We start from the raw sequence: 15,527 nt of genomic DNA on the forward strand, positions 1-15,527 counted from the left end.
GTCAACGCATCAGGCCATTGCCTCACGACTCGCTCATATAAGAACTGGTTCGCGAACCATGATCTTGGTGGTAGGTACATGTTGGCAAGAAAAGCATCGCAGCGACACAAGCAAACAACAGTTCAGTAGAGCGGACAAGACTGTCACGGTGGGGCCAGTCACCCCCAGACCATGCTGCAATCAATGGTCTGGGACTGGAAACGAGGCAGAAAAGGCAGCAAACACCTCCACTCGAGTCGACGACCTTTTATATTGGGCCTATCAATGAGGGTATTCAAGCGGGGATGGCTAACAAATGGAGAAGATGGAGTGTGTCCATGATGCAGGACCAAGGTTTTTCGTTCTGCAGCTGCAGTCACGCCGGCAGGACGGATGACCTTGACCTTCTTGGCCCTTAAGGCAACCGAGTGCAACAGATGGCGGGCTCCGATGGGTTGCAATCCCCAAGCTTGGTGCGCATGTGGTGGCAGCTGCCAGTGTGTTGCCAGTGCGTGTGCCAGTGTCCAAGTCCCACCGGATCGGCTGTAACGGCGTGGCCCCTCCGACCGTCTCCTCCTACCTTCCCCTAGTCCGTCTTTTCTCCTGGAGTCTTGGCAGGCCCCGACCACCAGGGTCGTAGGGCTGACCTTGACTTTTGAGCCGCATGGCATAGCGTCGACGATGACGATGGAAAATCCGGGGTAGCTATCGTGGGATATATCTCCAAGTTGACGAGCTCGGAGGTCATCGTGAGTGCCCTGGCCGTCGGGTATCGGGTGTGGTTTGCACGAAAAATAGTCAATTCTTTTCTATCTACGCTCGCGACTCGATAAATCGAATAAAAATGGTGGTTTTCCCGTAGCTGAGGGTGCATCTGGAAATATCTGGGTTGCAAGCTCGAGACGCGATGCGCAAAAGAAGCTGTTTGCGAGTCGCAGTCGGTTGATAAAATTTGGTGTTGAATTGGGCGGGTACGGGCCAAAAGCTGGAACGGACGGTCGGAGGTCAAGCGAATTTGACTGGCTGCCAGGATTTTTGAGTCATTTGATTGGCTGGCAGAGTCATGGTGAGAAAAATACGGGCCCACACCCCCTGCATGGGCCGGCCTGTCGCGTCTTTAGCTCTCTTCTCGCTCTCGCTCGCCTGCTTTGCTTGCCTCTGCCTTGGTCCTTCTCCCTCTGCCTCTTTTGCTTGTTTCCCTCTCCTTCCCAATCACGGATCAGTCATCCATTCATTCATTCACGGTACGCAACTTGGACCTGTCTGATTGTTACGCACCACCTATCAACCCCCCCGACGTCCTGGCCATCCATCCCGATTATCCTGGTTATGGAGATCGCCTATACGAAACATAATCCATAAACTTCTACCCGCGGCTGCATCCTTCGAAATTGCTTCACCCAGCTGCCCTGCACGTTCGCAAACCCGCAACACCCCGTGCACCCAAGCGCATTATCGACTAGCCAATATTTATTCTTTTCTGGACCGACTCGAGACAGCAAAACCACCATACTCCTTCGCGGCACATGGAGTGATCGTGCCCGTGAAACACACATCCTGCTTGGACTAGTGCGCAGCAACAACAGCCGATAGATCTTCGACTTTTCCGTGCGTGTGTGCGTGCAGCCCCCGCGAGCCCGGCGCGTGGACTTGTATAGCCGGACATCGAGGTATGTGACTATACGCAATCAGACATAGTAGATAGAGACTCTGCCCCTATGCTGCACACCCAAGCCGCCCGGCCAAAGTTGGCATTCACCTCGAGCTGAAAAGCTGGGGGTGTAGTTGGTGACTAGGTCACTATGATCCGCACCGTAGCCTTTCTCCGAATGCATCACCGTCACAACCCACTCTTTTAGTGAAGGGCTGGGCTGGGCGTGCAAGCTGGATTGTTAATATCCATCCTTGATGCTCCTTTCGTCTCCGTTAGGAGCATATCCATTGATCACGACAACCCTCCAATGTTGTCTTCCCTGTGCAGACCCGGGTCAGCCCTCTACTCGCTGGCCATTGCCACTCATCCTGGACGTTTTTCTCTGCAACATCAAGGGTCCCGGCGTTGCAACCTTGGCTAGCCTTTCTTACTAACCTGTCGCGATCATTGTAGAGCTGTTGATAAGCCAGCCATTGTGCTGCTGATTGCCCATCATGGTCAGCAAACGAAAGCGCGACAACAATCTTTTCTTCGACGTCAATAAATCCGACTCGGAGGACGAGAATTTCGAACCGGGACAAGACCCAGCACCTGCACGCTCCCGTAAGAAGCCACGTGGTGGGAAGGCCTCAAGGAAGACTGGCCGTTCGAGGAAGAACCGATATCATGGGTCCGACGTTGAAGATGACGACGAAGTGTCTGAAAGCGACCTGGACGTGTCCTTCGGCGAAGACAACGATGATGAAGATGAGGATGACGAGCTTCTGAACGAGACCGGTCGCCGCAAACGAAAAGCTGCCATAGGAAAGCCGAACTACAAGGAAAGCTCAGAGGACTCCAGTGTCGCTGCCGACTCGGACAAGGATGAACTGATCGGAGAAACGCCAAAGAAGAGGACGCCGCGCCAGTCCAAAATCGTCACCCTAAAAGTCCCCCCATCGGACCGGAAGCCCACGCAGATCAAACTCGTGGGGCCGCCAACTCGGCGGACAACTCGCGCTCGTACTGCCGATGCCGAAGGCGAGCTTATAGAGCTCTCCAACTCGGGGAAACATGCGTTACCAGCACGTGGCTCCAGAGAACCTAGCGAGGGGCCTGCAACTCGGAGCGGTAGAGCCACCAGAGGCACTAAGAGCGTTGCTCAGCCGGCCATTCCACCAATTGAAGAAGCCACCCAAGAAACCAGTTCTCATCAGAATGGCTCGCATGAGGCGGCGGAGGACGAGGAGGATGCGGATGGTGAGCATGACGAAGCTGAAGCTCCCATCAAAGAAGACGAAGAGGACGCCGAAGGAGTAGCCGATGAAGACGAAGCCCCTCAGGCAGACGAAGACCATCCCATGGAAACAGTTGAGCCTGGCGGTGCCGATGAAGACGAGGACGACCAACCAATTACCCGCAGGACACGTGGACGCCGGGGCAACCGACTGACTCGGGGTTCCAGAAAATCGGCACAAGAACCTAGCAGTGATTTTGAGCCGGACGGAAACGAGTCTGCTGACGAGAATCTTTCCAATTCTGATAAGGAACAGAATGAGGAGGAGAAAGAAGACGAATCGTCGAGCTCGAATGCGCGGGGTAGACGTGGTGCCAAGGGCAGAGGCCGGGGCGCCAAACGGTCCAGGCAGCCCGAGGACTCTGGCGAAGGCGAAGATGAGATTGACCAGGAGGAACTTGCCGACGAATTAATGGAACTGCGTGATGGCGGTCGACGACGCTCCCCTGCAATCGCTTACGAAGCCGCGAAGAATCGCCGGAAATCTCGCGGACGGCGCGTCAACTATGCCATCAAGCCACTCGACCAAGCCATCATCGAGCCAGAGGAGGAGGAACCCGCAGCTCCCACCACGGGCGGCCGCAAGCGTCGTGCGGGAGCCGGTGGCGGATGGATCCACAGTCTGCATACCATGGCAGGTCCCTTTGGGGGTGTCGAGGCTTCTGGTCCTGGGGCGCTGTTCGGGGGCCCCTGGGGTACTGGGGCTGCCGGTGGTGTTGATTCTGATAGCAGTGACGACGAAATGGGGACGCGGGCAGGGCTTGCAGGCAATGTTGGCATGACGCCAACGTCTGCCGCTGCTCCTCTGGCACTTGCAGGAGGAAGCAAAAACCCTGGCCTGGACGGTTTAGGCGGAGCGGGTGCGGCAGCACCCAATGTCGGCAAGGTTAAAGACCAAAAGGCATATGCCGACGCCGATCCTCTTGGTGTCGACATGACGGTTGATTTCAGCAAAGTCGGTGGCCTCCAAGGACATATCGAGCAACTCAAAGAGATGGTACAGCTGCCGCTGCTGTACCCTGACCTTTACCTCCATCTTCACGTTACACCACCCAGAGGTGTCCTGTTCCATGGTCCCCCCGGTACCGGTAAAACACTTGTGGCCAGAGCATTGGCAAACTCGGTTGGGTTTGGAGGCAGGAAGATCACCTTCTACATGAGAAAGGGTGCCGATGCCTTGAGCAAGTGGGTTGGTGAAGCCGAGAAGCAACTGCGATTGCTTTTCGAGGAGGCTCGAAGAACACAGCCAAGTATCATCTTCTTCGACGAAATTGACGGACTGGCGCCTGTTCGGTCTAGTAAGCAAGAACAGATTCATGCGTCAATAGTATCGACGTTGCTCGCCTTGATGGATGGTATGGATGGCAGAGGCCAGGTCATTGTGATTGGCGCCACAAATCGTCCGGACAACATTGACCCGGCACTGCGGCGCCCAGGGCGATTCGACCGGGAGTTCTACTTCCCACTCCCAGATGTCGATGGACGCCGGTCAATCATTGACATCCACACCAAGGACTGGGGTCTGCCTGACGAATTCAAGCATGCCTTAGCTCGTGATGCCAAGGGCTACGGAGGTGCCGATCTTCGAGCTCTGTGCACCGAGGCAGCGCTCAATGCCATCCAGCGGACATACCCCCAGATCTATTACTCGGATGAGAAATTACTGGTCGATGCCAAGCAAGTCAAAGTCAATATGACTGACTTCAGGCTATCCAAGAAGAAGATTATTCCGTCGTCCGAGAGATCTGCAACTTCGGGAGCCAAGCCTCTGCCCGAGGCTATCAAGCCCTTACTTCAGACTCAACTGGACAAGATCAAGTCCGTGCTGGCCGATGTTCTACCCCGCCAGAAGAAGGTCACAGCACTTGAGGAAGCCATGTTTGAGGCTTATGAGGACGAAGATTATGGCTTTGGTAGAGAAGCTCTGAACGACGAGTTTGAACGGTCCAAAGTGTTCCGCCCGCGATTGCTCGTCAGCGGCGATCCTGGCATGGGCCAGCCGTACCTTGGTGCTGCCCTCTTGCACCATCTCGAAGGCGTCCATGTCCAGAACTTTGACCTCGGTACAATTCTGGGTGATCAACGAGTAAGTAACTGCATTATTTCAATGGCCTGGTTCCTGGGGTCGCTAATATTATCCACAGCCCGCCGAACAAGTAATTGTTGCACTCTTCACCGAAGTGAGACGCCAAAAGCCAAGCGTCATTTATATTCCCAACGTCGACACTTGGTATGATGCCATGGAAGGCCCTCCGATTACTGTATTCTTGGCCATGCTTCGGTCTATTCAGCCCACGGAGCCCATATTGGTCCTGGGAACTGCCGACTGCGACCTCCAGTCGCTCAACAAGAATTTGAGGAGAGACCTCTTTGGATTCTCCAAGGGCAATTGCATAGAAATCGCAAGGCCCAGCTCGGTAAGCATCTCGTGTATGGCTGTTTTGAATATTGCTGACAACCGAATAGACCAAACGCCATGAATACTTCTCCTTGATGCTTTCGCATCTTCGAAGATTCCCCAAGGACTTCCCCGACCCCATGAACAGGAAGAAGAGGATACTCGAGAAACTTCCCTTGGCTCCTCCTCCCCCACCAAAAGTCCTCAGCAAGGAGGAAGAAAAGGCCGAGTGGCTGCAGTATCGGCGTGTTCTGAACCTTATGAAGGTTCACTTGCAGCCGATTATGGAACAGATAAATAGGAAGTATCGCAAGTTCCGAGCTCCAGTCATCAATCCTGCGCTATACAGCTATCTGTTTGACGAAATCGACCCCAACTACGTGCGACCAGATGTGGAACATGTCGTTCCTCGCCCATTTGTGGCCGCCAAGGATAAGGAGGGCCGCGACGGCATCCGAGAGGTCGAGACAGGCAAATTCTACTACAACATGGACATCCAAACGATTGAGGAGAGGCTTGCCAATGGATACTACCACAAGCCCCAGAAGTTTCTCGAGGACGTCATCACGCTGGAGAAAGACGCCAAAGCCAGCGGCGACCGGGAACGGATTCTGAAGGCCTCGGAACTGGTGACCAATGTGGAGGTTGACGTGAATGACGTTGCCTCCAAGCTGGCCAGCATCGAATGGGACAGACTGTACGAGACGGAGCGTCAACGTCGCGCCGCCAAGGAAGAGAAACAGCGCAAGAAGATGGCGATGAAGACGGCTGTCGAGATGGTCAACACCAGCGTCACCGGCAGTGCTGACGGCAGTGGAGGGCTACACACCACAACGGCACAGTTCCAAGTCATGAGTCCTCTATCCAATGGCCATGGCAAGACCTCTTCCCAAACTGCTACCAGCAACGGAACATCATTCCCGTCTAAGACGACTGGCGAAGATGTGCAGATGGAGGATGTTTCCGACCTGGCTGATACAACAACGTCCCCAGTGCGGCCGACGACGCAGTGGCCCGATATCCAGCAGAGACCGCTGAACTTGTCTACTCGGGCAACACCGGGTGGAACGACGACGCATATCTCGCAAATGTCGGCGGTTCAGTCCCTACCGCCAGGCGTATCGCCATCTGCTCTTGTGAACGATGCGGCAACTACCAAGACGACAGATCCATCCAACCGCTCCTCCAACTGGAGCACGCAAGTGACGAACGGAGTTCATCATGGGCCGCCGTCCAGCCCCATACCCGATACCCAGGAGTTTGCAATGATGCCTGCTAGTCAAACAACGTCCAGTGATGAGCCGTGGCCCCACTCTCAGGCACAGGGGCTTGCGCGTGGCATCATACATGCTCCTGCCGCCTCGACGGGTTCTCGGTCCCAGACTTCGCCTGGAAAGCCCAAGTCCTCTCATGCCCCTAGCAGCATGGCCAATTTGCTGAACGACCCTGCGCCTGACGAGGAGTCGCAGTCGCAGCGGCAGTCGGGAGGCTCCGCTGCGTCGGCGCAGGTCGAGATTGACGAAACCTCAGCCGTCTTTTTCTTGGAGGAACTGACCAAACGCACGTCCGGGTGCACGATCGAGCAGCTGGAGCAGCTCACGCGCGAGATGATGGCGGAGGTCTGGAACACGCGAGGCGAGTGCAATCGTATGAAGGTGTTGCACTCGGTGACGCGGGTCTTCAACGACGCCATTGACGATATCGAGTATACGCAGCAGGTGCAGAAGCCCAGCCAGGAGACGACGTCGCACGCGGCTTACCAACAGAGCCACAGCGACTACATGTAATATTATAGCAGAGAGCAGCAGCAGCAGCAGCAGCAATGAGCACGAACATTTTTATTTTCGGTTAGAGACGGGGACCGAGAGGGAGAGGGGGAGAGAGCGCGCGCGAAAGACCTGGTCGTCGAATTCTTTTTTTGAGGTATGCCTCGTTTTTTCCAAAGGGAAACGAAGAGAGGGGGGGCGTTGTTTGGTCGGTATATGATGCAGCTGAATACCAAAAGCGGATGTTGTATAAAACAAACCTTGCATTTCCATTGCTCGATTAAGGGTCATATGCCTTTTTCTTCTTCTCCTATGTGTAGATTTGCTTGGCTCTTGATGCTCGTAGCTACCTCATTACACCCAATGGTCTTGCTTTGATGAATACATAATGCCGGTTACGGGTCTCTGGTAGGCCTGTCTCAGTCTTGGTCGTTGGCCCGTGTCTTGTGGTCTTGGGTCGTGCAAGCATAGTATGAATGTCATGCCAAACAAGTATTCTGCGCTGTGCCGTCGTGTAACAGCAACTGCTAAGTGCAGACATAACTCAAGAAGGGAAATAGGAAGGAAGAGTCCCGGCCAAGCCTTTCCCACAGGTGATCCGAATTAGTTATACTCGATGTATATGATCAGTGGCTATATTTATATGGATAATGCACATTTATTATCAGGTAAAGTGATCGATCCCGTGAAACTAGATACGTCAGCCCCTTATATTCTACAATATCTGTTTGCGTCCCTGAGTGCCTCAATATGATATGTACACACATGCACACTCAAGCCTTAACCTCGTACCCCAACCCATGCCCGAACCGAAACACAGGATCCACAGTATCAAACGGCACATCCTCCATCTGCGCCTCGACCGCGGCCATGGAGCGGGGCATATCGAACGGCAGTCGCCCCTCGGGCGCGGCTGCGCCCAGGACGATATCCAGGAAGGCGTCGGGCCCGCTGCCGAAGTTGGCCAGCAGCGCGGCCGCCCGCTCGGCCACCTCGGGCACCGCCGCGGGCCGGTCCATGGCCATGTCCACGACGGTCGGCACGGCGGCGTAGATGGCCGCCTGGCGCGCCTGTTCGCCGGCCGAGTAGGACAGCGAGCCGGCGTGGTAGCGGGACTCGAAGCCGCCGGGCCGCGGCTCGAAGGGGGCCGCGAGGCGGAGGAGGGCGTAGTCGGCCTCTTCGGGCGTTTTGACGACGGCCAGGCCGCGGCGCTCGAGGTAGGTCGCGTTGAAGCCCTCGATGTAGAATTTCTTGGTGGCGGCGTCGGTGGTGTGGAGGGGGAGCGTGTTGTCCTGGTTGGTCAGGAGCGTGTAGGCGCGGCGCTGGACCGCGGCGCCCTCGTCGACGTATTCCTGGCGGCCGACGATCTGGTCGGCGGCCTCGGCGTCGACGAAGGGGTTGTCGAAGAGGCCCAGGAGGAACTTCTCGCGCAGCAGGCGGCGGACCGAGACGTCGAGACGGGATTCGGCGACGATGCCTTCTTTCACTAGTTGCATGATGAGTTCCGGTCGGGTCTCGCCGCCGAACTGGTCGCAGCCGGCCTCGAGGATCATGGCGGCGCGCTCGAGCTCCGTCAGGTGCTCGACGCCCCAGGCGCGGGCGGGCATGTCCTGGCCCAGGATGACCTTGTCGGTGATGAGGCCCCAGTCGGTGACGACAATGCCGTCGAAGCCGAGCTGCTCGCGCAGCAGGCCCGTGACGATGCCCTTGTTGAAGCCGAAGCCGACGGGGTCGTACTCGGTGCCGATGGGCCGCGAGTAGTACGGCATCATTTGGCGGGCGCCCACGGCGATGGCCGCCTTGAAGGGGATCAGGTGGTGCTCGAGGTTCTTGCCCGGGTACGTCTGGTTCTTGCCGTAGGCGAAGTGCGAGTCCTCGCCGTTCTCCATGGGGCCGCCGCCGGGGAAGTGCTTGGTGACGGTGGTGACCGAGTCCGGACCGAACTCCTCGCCCTGCAGGCCCAGGATGTAGGCCGACAGCATCTCGGCCGTGAGGTCGGCGTCCTCGCCAAAGGTGCCGCTGATGCGGGCCCAGCGCGGCTCCGTGCTGAGGTCGACCTGGGGGTGCAGCGCGGCGCGGATGCCGACGGCGCGGTACTCGGCGCGGGCGACCTCGGCGAACCTCCTCACCAGTTGGGCGTCGCGCAGGGCGGCCAGGCCCAGGGTCTCGGGCCACTGCGAGAAGCGTCCCGCGCGGAAGCCGGTGCCGATGTTGTCGGTGAAGGCGTGGCGGGGGTCCGTCGACAGGGTTAGGGGGATGCCGAGGGGCGTCGTGTCGAGGATGTGCTGCTGGACCCGGTTGACGTACTCGGCCGTCTGGCGGGCGTCCTCGATCTCGCCCGCCAGGTTGAAGTGGGTCATCAGCTGGGTGCTGAGCATGAAGTCGGTGCTGTTGCGGTTGCCAGAATCCCCCGGGTCGAGGGTCCCGTTGGGGCCCATGATCAGTTGGGAGTGGAACATCTGGCCGACCTTGTCCTCGAGCGTCATGCGCTGCAGCAGGTCGTCGAGGCGCTCGTCCACGCTGAGGGAGGCGTCGCGATAGGGCAGGGCTTCTTTGCCGGCGCTGACGCCGAGGGTCGAGCCCATGGCTGATAGGCTCGAGAGGGTGACGAGGCCAAGCATGGCGCGAAGGGACGGGCGGTGAATCGCCATCTTGCTTCTCCTCCAAGTATTACTACTATGAGGTTTGCGCGCTCAAGAGAGGTGGGTGACGAGTCAGTCTAAGCCTCCCCCAGAGAGAGCCGCGGCGCAGTCCCTTATGTAGTCGGTCTTCTGCATGGTCGTCATGACCAAGACCTTTCTTGCTCCATGTTGCATTCACTCACGACTGCTACAGTCCCGAGGCAACAGCCGAGCAAACTACCGACACCGTAACGACATTTGAACGCCAAGTGTCGTGAGCATCCAAAAAGCCGGGCAGCACACCTTGGTATAGCGGCGACGACCCGTCGAGGATACCGCACTCGGCCTAGGATGGACTTGGCCTTCTTGCGGAGAGCCAGTCCTTCTCCTCGGGTTGTGGGGGAGGGGGGTTTGTGGGGAGATTGTGGGGAGAGAATCCCGGGACGGTGGATTGGAAGCCAAGACCTGCGCAAGAGCCTGCAGGTCACTCGACCGAAATCGATATTTGGGTTGAATATGGGCAGGAACGATGCAGTCTAACCGTGTGCTCGCTTCATGTTCGGCTGTTCACGTAATCATTGGCTGAGTGTAGCAGCGGCGTCGGAGGCTGTGTTCAGCTCCGCCTCCATCACTCGTAAGGCGTCTTGGGTGTACTTACAGCCTCGATGCGTGCGAGGCAGACTGGCGGTCTCCTCACCATCCCGCGGTTTCGATTTATTCAATTGTTCCCCACTCCCTTCCAAATGCTGCTGTCAGCTCTTCCACCGACTTCTTTCACTTGGGTGGCCAAGAAGCCATGGAGATACTGGGGGCAGCGGGTTCCATAGTCGGCATTCTTGGCTTTATTGGCCAATCTGTCGCCGGTATCGCCAAGCTTCAAAAGTTCTTTGATGACTACAAGAAAGCACCTCACCTTGCCAAGAAGCTGCGAAGTGACTTGGACAGCCTCCAGGCCACTCTTTTAGATGTCAAAGCAGTGGTCGAAAACCTCGATCAACAGTCATGGGGTGGTACAGCTGAGACGGTCAAACTCAGCATCACAAACCTGAAGGACTTCGCAAAACAGTGTAGCGATGACATTGCAGACTGGGTTCAAGTCACCTCTGGGCTTGATCCCAACCGCAAATCGGGATTCAATGCGTTCTTTCGGAAGATCAAATCGGCGCTGTCAGGACCCGACACACTTCGGAGCTTTGAGGCCGATGTCACAAAGCACCGCCAGAATATCAGCAATGCTCTTGCTACATTGAACGTGTTAGTCATTGACCACCTCAATAGTTGAAAATTGCATACTGACGGAGAGCACAGAAAGCTTGTATTACACGGTCACATGAGCATTGGGGAGTTGAGCTCGAAATTGGACCAGTCCAGTGATGCTCAACTCAAGGCCAACAAGGCCATACTTGATCAACTAAGCGAAGACTCTGCAAGGCAGCCTGCATCAACGAAGGGCGACCCTGCGGAAAAGCCACTGGCCCAGCTTCTTCGGGATGTTCAAGTCAGTCTTGAAAACCGGTTCGACGCCCTGTCAGACACCATGAGCATAGATCGAGAGCAACGCGATCAAGAGATCCGAAGTCTGTATGCCAGCAGTCAGGGATCTAGTTCGTATGCATCTAAGAGCCCAGTGCATAGAAGCCTAATGCATGATAGCCCTCGATATGAACCAACAGATCACTGGGCGTCAACCAGTAATGTCGGTTCTATTGATATGGCTAGCATATGCAGTAACCTCTCTAGCATTGCTGCTTCATTATCAGCATTCATCCCTCGTTTGGAAAGTGAAGCAGCAATTCCCCGTCGAACCCCTCTTTCGGATTTTGAAAGATCCTCTACAGAATCTAATACCAATCCTGCAGAGGACTATTCTACATATTCTTACGGGCATCTGACACACGGCACCAGCTCGTCGGAAGCATTAGAGAAGTGGACATGTGATATCCTTACAGGCATCGACGACGCTCGGCACGTGTCTGTAAACACTCCTCATGAGGAGCTGTGTTTGTTTTGTGATGAGAGATTCTTAATGAAAACACTGGACGACCCTCATATTTTCGGCAAGCACCTTGTTTATAAACACTCCTTTGGCCAGTGTGACCTGAACGAAAGCTTTGGGTCGTGGCGGGAGTTTCGAGACCATCTGATTCAATTTCATAAAGCCGAGTCTCGTGTTTTATATCCAGACAGCATCGCCTTTAGTCGCTTTCGTCCAATACAAGAAGCAACTCGCTCCTCGTCTCACCAACACCCATACCTCTGTGACACTACCGGTATGACCCTTTTTTTTGTTACTTTATATGATTAGTAGTTACATCACTTATGTTTGGACACTGAGCTAATTGTAAATCGCACAGGACCTTCGAACAATCTGGAGATATACGAAAATTACGCCCGGACGACAGACCTGGGATTGCAGACGGAATTGATAGAGCTTCTGGTGGAAGCCGGCATACTCAAGTCTAGTGACTTATGCAATCCAGAATTCCGACCCGATCTCACACACGCCATCAAAACACTCCATGAGACGTGTAGAACACCAACAAACGAAAACCAGGAAACAAATATAGAGCGCAGTCGCAAAGCAGCAATCATAGAAGAGCAGCTAATAGTAGCTGGCTACACCTCTGCCATATTTCCGCGACTGTGTCCCGACTTTGACGATTTCAACCTTGGACTGCAACCCGGCTGTTTACGGTCGTGGGAGCCATCCGAGAGTAGCTACTATCGCGGCAACAGCTCGTGTTTCTCCAATGTTTGGATTGGAGGACTCGATATACCTGGAAAGTATTGTACTTTTCTCCATGAAGAGAAGGAACCTCTCATCTGTTCGGTATGTGAGGATATAGTGCTTCAATCGGCGTACCACGGACACGAACTGGAAGTCCACAGGGACCATGTTCCTGTTCACAGCACCAAAGGAGTGACCGCCGTGCCACGTGGTCTACTCGCCTCGCTGGTTACAATGCAGAGTCACTGTGGTAGCAACCCAGCGCACCGTATCAGCAAGTGGATGTTGATATCCTTCCTCGACTCTGCTTCTCAGCGCGAGCTGCTACGTACTTTGCGCTTCATCGCGAGATGTAGCAAACTGTCCCGGAAAGAGAGGAGTCACAGCGACGGAGACGAAAATGGTTATGAAAAGAATTGGGTTGGGCCGATACTCAGTTTTTGGAACTGTGATGGGCTACCGTTCACCGACGAGCAGAGCGACGGCGGTGAGGAAGGGAACGGGAACGTCACACGACCTTCTAATCTTACCATGGAGAAAGTTGCCGGAATGAAGCCCAAGAAGCCCGCCGTTGCCGCGGGAGATAGGAATAACAAAGGTGAAGAAGGGCCTATGGGTCGGACATCGCGGGAAGGCGATGATGAGGATGACAGTGACGAGAATAATGCGCGGCCGGATTCCATTAATAGCGCTATCTGGAGTATGGAAGAAGTACGAAGGAAGCTAGAAACGTTGGAGGAAGTGTTATTCAATGAAATGACCGAGGGAATGGACGAGGAAACCCTTGCTTACTTTAAAGAATAATATGGATATCCTGCCTTAAATAATAGTATAGACCGCCTAGCCCTAGAGAATCAGAACTTGAACAACAGAGCTGCGTACAAGCAGTCCGAGAAAGAACTATACCTTGTGGGTGTTCAATCTTGGCATCTTCGGCCATGGCACGACACTGGCGCTACCAACGGCCTTCATATCAACACGTGTAGGTCTGTCTACGTGCTTGTTGACTAGGCATCACTAACATTGCCTATGGGCTCATATACAATGTGAAGACTTGGGCGACGTATCTGGCATTCCGCGAACTCCAACGCAGCTTTCACAATGAAGCCACATATCTGGCACCGCCAGGAAATGGAAGCACAAACCTTCGCTGCCTGGCCTGTTACATATGGATTGAAAATCGTTGCCCTGCTCTAGACACCGGCAGAATGTCACTCGAAGACCTTGGTACGCAAGCTAATGCGTCCTCATGGCATGCGATATGTTGGGATGGCCGTAGATTGTGGTCAATTGGAAGTGTGCATTATGGATACGGGACGGCCCCAGTCTTATCGATCAGGTCCGTGTCTGAAAGTTTTATTGAGGCGAATTTGAAATGTTTGCCGCGTCGAAATTGCCATAGGGATGGACAGTTACAATGGAAGAATTACACAACATGCATTAATAACCTCACCTGCAGATAGTAGAGGACGTACGAGGGCACAGTAGTTCATGTGTATCATTACTGGAAGCATCTGTCTTCCCTCTGCGATGGACGTCGCCTTGGGTTTCTTTTGACACACAAGGTGAAGTAGCGCAATCAATGTGGTGTTTGCCAAATCATGAAGCCTTGTGATTGTGAACTCCTAACTACCGGAAACCATCATAAAATCCGGGATGAAGCCATTCCCTTTTGCAACCCGACCCAAGCCAAACCGATCTCAATGGTCAGTTTAAGACGACTTGAGAATCTCAGCCATCTTGTCCTGCACACGCTGGTCGCGCTGAGCCTTGGTAAGCTTCTGATCGCGGTACTTCTTGGACTCGGCCTTCCACTCCTCCTTGGTCTTCTTGGGGGCGTCGGACTCGACCTTCTTGAAGGGGTCCTCGCGGATGGCGGCGTGGGCCTCGGTGTAGAGGTCCTCGAGACCCTCAGCCTCGACATCGTCGTCGATGTACTTCTGGAACTGCGAGCGGTAACGCTCCTCATCATCATCGGCCAGAGTCTCCATGTACTCAGCGACGTGACCACCCATGATGTACTTCTTCAGAGTCTCGGCGTCGAGCTCCTTGGACTCCATGTCGTAACCGGGGAAGCGGTTCTCGGAGTGGGGGATCAGGATACCACCGTCGGAGGCACCCTTCATGGCACCGAAGACACGGGCACCAGTGGAGGTACGGGCCAGACCGACATCGAGGTTGGCCTTGAAGGGGCGGCGCTCCTCACCGTCCTCCTCAGCAGCCTCAGTCAGGGTGTACTCGCCATCAGCCTCCTCGACACCGGTGAAGGTCTGGTCGAGGCCGAGCTTCTTGAGGACACGGCGGGCGATCAGGAGACCGGTGCAGTAGGCAGCGGCCCAGTTGGTAAGACCGTGCTCGATGCCGTAGGCGCGGAGCTCGTGGGCGTAGGCGGAAGCGAAGACCTTGTCACCAGTGATCTCGGAGGTCACGATCTGCATGATGATGTCGCGGTTGGTGAAGCGGACCACCAGTCTGTACTTGGGGGCATTGTACTTGTTCTTGGCCTGGGTGATCAATCGCTTGCGGGCGTAGTAGTCGGTCTTGCCGGATCTTCTGCGCTTGTACTTGGTCTGGAAGCGACTGTCGGAGAAAAAAAAAAAAGTTAGCCAACCAAGATCCCGAGGGTTTGGAAGAAGGTATGAAAATTGCTTACCTGAAGTACGCGCTGCTCTTGAGAGTCTTCTGGAACGGCTGTAATTCACGATAGACCTCGAGTCAGCAATTTGCGCTTCAGAAGATTGTACGGTGATGGAGATCACGCTTCCGAAGCATCTTGCATAGACTCTTTGTGGGAGACAAAAATCACAGATACAATATGGGCCGTTTCTGGCACTGATTGCACTGGACGCATCGGCATTGCGGCATAGCGGATTGGATTCGCAGGTAGCGAATGATCGGATCGGTATCAACTTACCATCTTGTCTGTTCGTGTCAGGGTCCGGTGCACGATACAATGTTGGTCTGGTTGGCGGGTTGTTGGGTGATGGAGTGGAAGGAACAGGAGCCGTTTTTCTCAAGCTCGAATTTCTGCGAAGCAGGCTTGTGGGCGCAAAAAAGTCCACAACCCTGGCCCGGCTTGGGTGTGCGACGAGTGTGGTGGGGCAC

General features: G+C 55.0%; 4 protein-coding genes across 4 annotated transcripts; 2 read left to right on the top strand and 2 right to left on the bottom strand.

Moving 5' to 3' along the window:
* Nucleotides 1-2,127: 2,127 nt before the first annotated feature.
* On the top strand, nucleotides 2,128-7,094 carry PG985_015966 (Tat-binding-like protein 7; the record flags this gene model as incomplete). Its single annotated transcript, XM_066835732.1, has 3 exons — nucleotides 2,128-4,995; nucleotides 5,054-5,326; nucleotides 5,376-7,094. 3 exons carry the CDS (start codon nucleotides 2,128-2,130, stop codon nucleotides 7,092-7,094), a joined length of 4,860 nt encoding a protein of 1,619 aa, XP_066676935.1.
* A 752-nt stretch (nucleotides 7,095-7,846) lies between these two features.
* PG985_015967 (beta-glucosidase C) lies at nucleotides 7,847-9,724 on the bottom strand (the record flags this gene model as incomplete). Its single annotated transcript, XM_066835733.1, has 1 exon — nucleotides 7,847-9,724. The coding sequence occupies one exon, from the start codon at nucleotides 9,722-9,724 to the stop codon at nucleotides 7,847-7,849; it is 1,878 nt and encodes a 625-aa protein (XP_066676936.1).
* A 766-nt stretch (nucleotides 9,725-10,490) lies between these two features.
* Nucleotides 10,491-10,976, top strand: PG985_015968 (uncharacterized protein; the record flags this gene model as incomplete). Its single annotated transcript, XM_066835734.1, has 1 exon — nucleotides 10,491-10,976. One exon carries the CDS (start codon nucleotides 10,491-10,493, stop codon nucleotides 10,974-10,976), a length of 486 nt encoding a protein of 161 aa, XP_066676937.1.
* A 3,158-nt stretch (nucleotides 10,977-14,134) lies between these two features.
* PG985_015969 (60S ribosomal protein uL18) lies at nucleotides 14,135-15,339 on the bottom strand (the record flags this gene model as incomplete). Its single annotated transcript, XM_066835735.1, has 3 exons — nucleotides 14,135-15,002; nucleotides 15,076-15,113; nucleotides 15,337-15,339. The coding sequence occupies 3 exons, from the start codon at nucleotides 15,337-15,339 to the stop codon at nucleotides 14,135-14,137; spliced, it is 909 nt and encodes a 302-aa protein (XP_066676938.1).
* Between the last annotated feature and the right edge of the window lie 188 nt (nucleotides 15,340-15,527).

Source organism: Apiospora marii, assembly GCF_038362585.1.
Source record: "Apiospora marii strain CBS 49790 chromosome Unknown utg000013l_segment0_segment0, whole genome shotgun sequence".
Classification (NCBI taxonomy): domain Eukaryota; kingdom Fungi; phylum Ascomycota; class Sordariomycetes; order Amphisphaeriales; family Apiosporaceae; genus Apiospora; species Apiospora marii.